The sequence below is a fragment of the Corylus avellana genome, chromosome 8 (assembly GCF_965113065.1).
Source record: "Corylus avellana chromosome 8, dhCorAvel1.hap1.2, whole genome shotgun sequence".
In the NCBI taxonomy this organism is placed as follows: domain Eukaryota; kingdom Viridiplantae; phylum Streptophyta; class Magnoliopsida; order Fagales; family Betulaceae; genus Corylus; species Corylus avellana.
Genome location: NC_142497.1, coordinates 5,228,399 through 5,236,517, shown reverse-complemented (window position 1 = coordinate 5,236,517; position 8,119 = coordinate 5,228,399). Strand labels below are relative to the sequence as shown.

Sequence of the window (8,119 nt, the reverse complement as noted above, 5' to 3'; positions counted from 1 at the left end):
GGATGTATAGACATTTAAAAATAGCTTAGCTAAACTAGATAAAAGTGAGTTTTGATAAGCCATTTTACATAAAAATATGGCTCCTCCATTGAGAATGCTCTTAGAAATAAAAATTTAGTTTTTTAAAATACCCTAAACCTAAATCTAAGTGTAAAATATATATATATATATTAAAATAAAATGGAAACCCGGACCGGGACCCCGGTTTCCCAGTTTCCCGGTTCCGGTTTCTCGGTAATTTTTAACACCTCTAGTTCCAACCTTAATGAAATAATCAAGCTTAATTAGGTTTGTGATCGCGTATCGCCATTCTTGAGTGTTTGTATTTAAAATATATATATCAAAATGAATGAATTTCGTTATCTTTTTCTCTTTATGAATTGGCCACAAACCCATCATATTCGAGAAGAAAATATAGTAGAATATTATATTATAATGATACACTTGACAAAAGTTCTTAAACTTATGATCAAAAGTTACAAGATAAATTACTCGCTCTTGGAACACAAATGTTTTAAAATCTGAATGGAAACGCAATACTATATATATATATATATATATATATATATATATATATATAGCTGGGACTTGTGTTGTGTATTACTTGAAAACGTACTTTACCACACCAGGAAGATGAGCATTAATCATGTAGTCTTCCCAATCCACGCGCTTTGGATCGAAGTAAAACATGTCTGCATCTGCAGCACTCTCTCTTACTGCCATTCGCAGCTTTTCCGAGTTTATGTCATCAAACCTATATGCAAAAATAATAAATAAATAAATAAAAGGATTATATTAATATATGTTTTGATGATCGATCAAATTAATCCAAGAATTAAAATAAAATAAATCATGCTTACACGCCCTGGAAGAACAAATAAGGCTCATAAAGTTCCACCAATCTCATCGCAAAGTTGACCTTTCGACTCAGATCATGATACGTTCCCTGGAAATACTGACAAAATGCTGCATTCACCAATCCTAGTCCCTATAAGAAAAAGAAAAGAAACATAAATAATTTCACAGATATGATGAAGATATGTTATAGTTCAATAAAAATGTCATTTTTTATTTATAAAAGTCTTAGGTGGCAAAAAGTCATAGGTCTATTAATAGGTGGGGCTACAGTAACTACGGATGAGACCTATGACCGCTTGCCACCTAAGATTTTTATGGACGAAAAATAGTCTTTTTATTGCACTATAACATTTTTCTTAATTAATATATATTTAAGTAATTAAGTAGCATAAAAATGGTTTAGATAGAACAAACCTTTAATGGAAACAAATAACGAATTGCCATGTATCTGCGGAAGCTATCCATGCTGCTTAACACTAACATCTTGCCAACCTTGACAGGTTTTCCATCCTTATTTATCCAGGGTTTTTCAGTAAAGTAACGGAAGCCGAAATCTTGAAGATCTCTGTTTCTCATAGGATTTCTTACTGAAGACCCCACTTGATAAATTATATCACAAGGTTGATTTGCATGAGCCACCATGGCCACGATCATAGCATTTACCACCATATCAGCTGGTACCTGTATGCAGTGTTTCACACTTATTCATTTGTTTTGAATACGTAACTCTCTTTGGATTTCATTTTCTTGAACGCTTGAGAGAATTAATATGTTTCATAAATATCATTTTTTTTTTCCTTATAAACGGGGTATGTGGACTTCCCCCCGACCATACAGTAGCAAAGCACCCCCTTCACACGATTTTGATAAAGCTCGAGCGTAACCCTAAAGAATTGCTTGTACTCAATGAGATTGACATTAGGCCAAGTGACTTACCTACCCGAGGGGGATATAAATATCACATATGAGACCTAGAAATGACTTTGAAGGAAGCCAACCACCATATATAGTATTCTTGCATGTTCTTCCATATAATTTTTTTTTTTAATAATAAAAAAATAATGAGTGACGAATGACCAGATAAATCAAATCTCACCAAATCAATGATTCCCTTAAGATCGCCGAGGAAGCATTTTAGTTTTCCTTTTCCATAACCAACAGCTAGACTGTCAATTGTCCTATAACACAAAGAAGACAGCAATCATACATTAATTTTCATCTTTAGTTTCTCGATAACCAAACAAGAAAAACAGTTCTTTTTTCTAAAAAAAAAGAAAAAGAAAAGAAACATGAGTTTCTCAATATATATATATAACTACATAAGGAAGATTTTTGTGTTCTTATTACCTGACACCTTCAATCCAGCCGGGGAAGGGTTCTCTCAAAGTACTGGTTACAATGGTGGGACGTATGGTTACCACTGATAGATGTTCTTTCAGATGCCCAATCAGCATCTCTCCCAATGCTTTTGTAAATACGTACGTGTTTGGCCATCCGTATACCTTTGCCCTGATAATTATTTGAACAAAACTCTCGTTTTATTAGAAAATTAATTATTATTTTTTTCAGAAAACTCACAAGAACAACAATTTCAATGACAACTCAAAAGTCAAAACCACTCTCATCCAAATATGAATATATTCTATTTTTTTCAAAATAAAATCCACATTCTCAAACGTGTTTTCAAATTCGAGTTTCTATTTTCTAGACAAACGAAAAATAATTAATTTAAAACGGAAAGAAAAAAACAATCAAACAAACACAACATAAGAGATCCCTGACATTGAAAAGTACAATTAATGCCCCAAGCTAATATAGCTACTCCAATTACAACGGTTCACATGGATGTCATATTCAATGTACGGATGGCAATTTAAGATGGGCAACCCCATGCGTCAATGCCCAATGAATCATTCTAATGCCTCTGGGCCTTCGACAATAAATGTGACCAGACAAACACACATTAGTATGAGTAAGAAAATGAAATTTATCATCTTTTCATTTTTTATTTTTACAAATTTAATAAATTTATTATTGAATTTATAAACTCACGTGAATCTCACAAAATTTAACGATAGATTCATCAATTCACTATATGAATAGGGTTGAAAGATGATTGAGAATAATATTACTTGTAAAGATCCCAGTAGATCATGTGTTATTGCTTGGGGAGGTGCTGTCATTTGTTTTAGAGCACCTATGCTATAGTGATCTTTTAGGGGTTGAGATTCAATTTTGCTTTCTCTCTTTCTCGATCTTTCTCATAAATATTAAAAATTGACTCTGATAGGGGTGGTCTCAAAAAAAAATAAATAAATTTAATTAACTTTTGCCCCCCAAGATTTTTTTTTTTTACACCCCCCAAAAAATAAAAAATAAATAAACGTTTTAGTTACGCCCTAAGCCAAATCCTATTCGTTGTAGATGATCTCTATTCTATCCTAGAAAAGGACAAAATTTTCAAAGCAATTTTTTTTTTTTTTTTTTTTTTAATTTTATGGCCAATCTTTTTTTAAAATCTCCTTCGTCTACATCTATTTAAACCCCATATAAACAAAGCAGGGGTGGAATTAAGGAGTGTGAAAATATTAATTAAATAATTAAATTTATATTTTAAGCTTTTGAAAAAAGTTTTTATTTAATATTGTATCAGAACAAACGTTATGATATTCTATGAAATAGACCTTACTTATTAAAAAATAGTTTGAATATATATATATATATATATATATATAAATAAATAAGAAAAAGTGATAAAAGATATTAATTTAATAATTAAATCAACCATTTATTATCATATTAAGGTTGTGAAATAATAGTGACCGAAAGTGCCATGGCCCCCAAATTCGACATTTTTAGGTTGTAGTACATATATATGACGTTGGCTGTTAGGTATGCACAAGATAATTATGCAGAGCGCCTCACATCAAAGGCCACACTCAGAATCATGTTAAGTTTTGACTTGCTTGTTTTTGAGAACTCTATAAAAACCCATTCCAAAAATTATTGAGGGTAAAATACCAAATACTCTCTAGGTTTTGTTTTTTTGTTTTTTATTTTTTCTTTTATATGGTTTGATTTTTATCATAGGAAGTCTTTATGGTTTTGATAATAGACCAAATTAGTCTTTCCGTCAGTTGACCGTTAGTTAAGTTAATGAAAATTCGCGTGGACCAATTAAAATATATATATATATATATATATATATATATATATTGGGGGTGGCTTGGCCATTTGGGAGCCACCCCCATGGCCTCAGCCACCCCCAATTTTTTTCCTTTTCTTTAAAATAAAATTAAAAAAATAATAATAAGTAGGTGCCACATGTCAACATTTGATTGGTCCACGTGGACGTCCGTTAAGTTAACTAACGGTCAACTGACAGAAGGACTAATTTGGTTTATTATCAAAACTACAGAGACCACCTGTGATAAAAATTAAACCCTAAAAAAAAAAAAACAAAAAAAAAAAAACAAAAGGATATTTAGTATTTAACCCAATTATTAATCCCCAGAAAAGACAATGATTTAGGAATATATATATATATATATATATATATATATATATATATATATATAAAATTTGGGGCCAAAACTTCATAAGGACGTTTGGAACAACAAGAAGGTTGCCGGAAGGAACGTCATGAAGGAGACGCTAGCTAGAGAAACGCGAGAAGAAGGCAGAAAAAAGAAAAAAGTGGTTCTAATATAAAAATATATAATTGAATAGATTAAGAGACATTGAGACTGATAAAATCGGTTTAGGCTTCAACTTTACTATTGAAGTATGGTAAATCTATATTACAATAAGTCATATTGAATTAGGAGCGGTCAACAAGAAAACTTGAAGAAAAAAAAATCTTAAAAAAATAGAATAAATACCTAATATAAAAAATTATTATAACAATATCCATGGTCGAGGGATGTTTATTTAAGACTTTAGGGATAATAGTTAGATGACACGTACCTTTCGATACCTAAATCCTTCATGGCAATTGTAATTTCTTTTTCAGTAGCTCCGTTGGCTCGATACTCGTTGAGTTTGTCCTCCACCAGTTTTTTCTCTGCTTCCACGTCTAACCCGGTGGCCCCATTAAGTGTCTCACCCATGCGATAGGGGTTCTCTAGTATTAGTCCTCCTTTTTCCCCACATACATAGGCTGAAAAGACACTTGCAGGTTAATTAATTAAACCCAAAAATTAATTTGGAAAAGAGGTGGAAATCAATGCTAGCTAGTACTTTCACATAATTATATAGGGAAATCAATGTTGAGCATTAATGGACCGTCTGGCGGGTACCACATACAAATAAAAATAAAAAAAAATGATGAAAATTGGAAAGGATTTGACTTATTAATTACCTGTCGATACATGGAGAATCACCTTGATTCTAACACATTTTTTTGCAAAGCTTATAATATGCTTAGCTCCTAATGCATTCACGCCCAATGCAACATCATATCTGCATGTGACATTTAACAAAAGGAAATACTATATTCTTTTTATTTATTTATTTTCAAGTCACTAATTAATAAACTACTGGAATCCTACATAATTAATTACCTTTCATCAAAATTGGTAGTTGCAGCTAAGTTGACAATGACATCTATTTGATCCCAGAGCTCTTCCCTCAAACTGGAGTCCTTCAAGCCCAAGCCCTCAAGAGAGATGTCCCCAGGCACCACACTTACTTTTTCAGAGATAAAAGAAGAAATATTCTTACCCCATTTTTCCTTCAGCACTCTAAACAAGTCCTTCTCTATGATCTACAAATAGAAAATTCCCTCAAAATTATAACCACCAAATATATATATATGAGTAAGCCATGAATTTAACAGCCAAAAAGTGAAAGGAAATGAAGCCACACACACACACATATATAGATATATAGTAGTTTGGGTTTTTCTTTTTCTTTTTTTTCTTTTTTTTCTTTTTTTTTTAAATTTTTATGAACTAATTTCTATTAACAAAACCAGGAATAATAAAACACCCTCCAGCAGAAATCTATTGCCAACAAACATCCAGCCCCAAAACAAATACTAAAGATTTAACACTCGACATCAACCTAACCACAGTATAGTATTTGAACAACAACAGTCCAAAAACGAAACAACTAAAAAACAAACCAGCTTTACAGAACATAAAAAATAAATACCATATAAATAAATAAATAACATCATAGCAGCTGATAGAAAACAGCACCCTGTTGAACTGCTGCAACCATTATCTGCAGCGGATGCCAAAACTATTCCAATCCCCCAGGAATAGTTTTGACTCAATCATGAACAGTACAGTAGTACTTGCTTCTTCTTTTTTTCTCTTTTTTTTTTTTTTTCTGTCCTTAATTGCTTGACTAATTATGCAACATTAACATATCTGAATCTTCCTATTTTTATCTCACTCCTTGTAAGAATGATATATATATATATATATATATACACACACACAAATATAGCTCTTTTTCTTTTTCTTTTTTTGTGAGTACAAATATACCTCATTATGAAAACGTTGTGCGGCTGACTTAGCATCCGGTGCTCTTAGAAGAAGGTACAGCTTCTTCACATTTGGCTGTACCCTTAGCACTTTCTCCACAAAAACTGCATCCATACAAGAGAGAGAGAGGGAGATCAGAGAGAGAGATAGAGAGAGAGGGGGAGAGAGGTAGGGAGAGAGAGAGAGAGAGAGAGAAAGAGAGAGAAGTTGTCATGTACTCTTTGCCAAAAAGCCAGTGGCACCAGTGACTAAAATGGCCTTGTTTTGAAGGAGCTGTACTACACTTCCAAACTCCATGGAGGAGAAATAACTGCAGATGTGCGGGAGAGTCTGGAGAGTGAGAGAAAAGAAGAATAATGTTCAGGGAGAACCAACAATGGTGGAAGCAGAATGGGATGCCATTTTCATATAGAAAAGGATTAGGCGGTGGAGTGCACGGAAGTGGAATTGGTGATTGCTTTGGGACAGTTTAAATTATATATTCATCTACACAAGGTCACCTACAGAGGAGGGCCATCACGTACAGGTCATCTTAATGATTTTTGCCATAAATTTGAAAAGTACAGCTCTTCTTAATTTCTTTCATATATTTCTAACCTACCCCTCTGTCGCTAATTTACTATCCCGTGTAACTCTCTCCCAACTGCCAACGCCCTTCCTATTACTGTTTACACATTCTGCTGCAATGCATTCATAATTAAGCTTTTCTTTTTTCCATTCTTTTCTTTTCTGGTTTATATATATATATATATATATATATATATATATATATATATATATATATATCTGTGTGTGTGTGTCGTTTGTTGTTACCTATGACGTACGTAGACAATCTTGTTGAATCAGATTAAATTGTTTGTCTAGATTCTTGCTTCTTTCTTCTTTATTAATATTTTGATTATACGTATTCTGCAAATTCTAACAAAGTAATTAGTGTAAAATGTCAATGTTTTTGGGTGCATATACCTTTCACGTATACAAATGCTTTATATATGCCATTTACTTTTTTGAGATGCTATTTATACATATTAACTTCTGCATGGACCACCACGTTAATATCTTTTTTGGTGTGGTTATTGACTATGTGTTAGGTTTTTAATGTTGGCCTATTCGGTAATTAAAATAAGTACTATTGTAAGTCTTTAAACATTTAGGTGTTTTGGTGGTGATGATCTAAGGTTTTTAGTGTATGTTTTACACTAGCGTGAGTAAATGCATTAGACGGACGTCTTGAAGTGACTGGTCCAGAAGCACTCTAGACATCAGCAAGTCGTCCTAACGTAGCTTGAGTACGCAAACTTGCGTGTCGTACAGCAACCAGGGGCAGAACCATGAGTTAGGGTGGCGGGATGAGTGTCCTCCCAAAATTTTTACAATTTTTTTTATAAAATATGCATATTTTATGAATTTGTCCCTCAAAAAATTATCATATATATTATGTGTTATTTCGTTTGTATTTTCTTTTTCTTAGCCATCTTCCCCATATCTCCTTTTTTCTTGCATTTTTTGTGTTTTTTTTGGTGCAAAAATGTGGAATATGATGAAAATATATGTTTTTATTTTATTTTTTGAGTAATTATTTTACAGTCATTTGAGTTTACAATATTTATTTTTGATACTATTTTTCTTGAACTCTATAGATCATGTTAGTTTATTTTGTTAATTGTTTATACTATTGTTTATTTATGATGTCATGAGATTAAATTTAAGACTTCTATATTTTTATTTTACATAAACACGCACAAACAAGAAATTATATGTATTTTTAT

The 8,119-nt window shown here is 32.1% G+C and overlaps 1 protein-coding gene across 1 annotated transcript; it reads right to left on the bottom strand.

Moving 5' to 3' along the window:
• Positions 1–458: 458 nt before the first annotated feature.
• Positions 459–6,792, bottom strand: LOC132164255 (fatty acyl-CoA reductase 3). The gene is made up of 10 exons (XM_059574725.2): positions 6,569–6,792; positions 6,351–6,454; positions 5,421–5,623; positions 5,219–5,319; positions 4,825–5,017; positions 2,206–2,367; positions 1,955–2,036; positions 1,273–1,539; positions 861–988; positions 459–754 (listed from the first exon to the last, which is right to left on the bottom strand). Exons 1-10 carry the CDS (start codon positions 6,645–6,647, stop codon positions 601–603), a joined length of 1,473 nt encoding a protein of 490 aa, XP_059430708.2. The 5' UTR covers positions 6,648–6,792; the 3' UTR covers positions 459–600.
• Positions 6,793–8,119: the final 1,327 nt, after the last annotated feature.

Bases quoted from the DNA above. Each gene is read 5' to 3' on its own strand.
- LOC132164255 (XM_059574725.2), bottom strand. From the start codon at position 6,647: ATGGAGTTTGGAAGTGTAGTACAGCTCCTTCAAAACAAGGCCATTTTA. The intron at 1,540-1,954 runs GTGAGATTTGAT...CACTGCATACAG, and splicing joins TTAAGGGAATCATTGATTTG to GTACCAGCTGATATGGTGGT. The intron at 989-1,272 runs GTTTGTTCTATC...TTTTTCTTATAG, and splicing joins GTTATTTGTTTCCATTAAAG to GGACTAGGATTGGTGAATGC.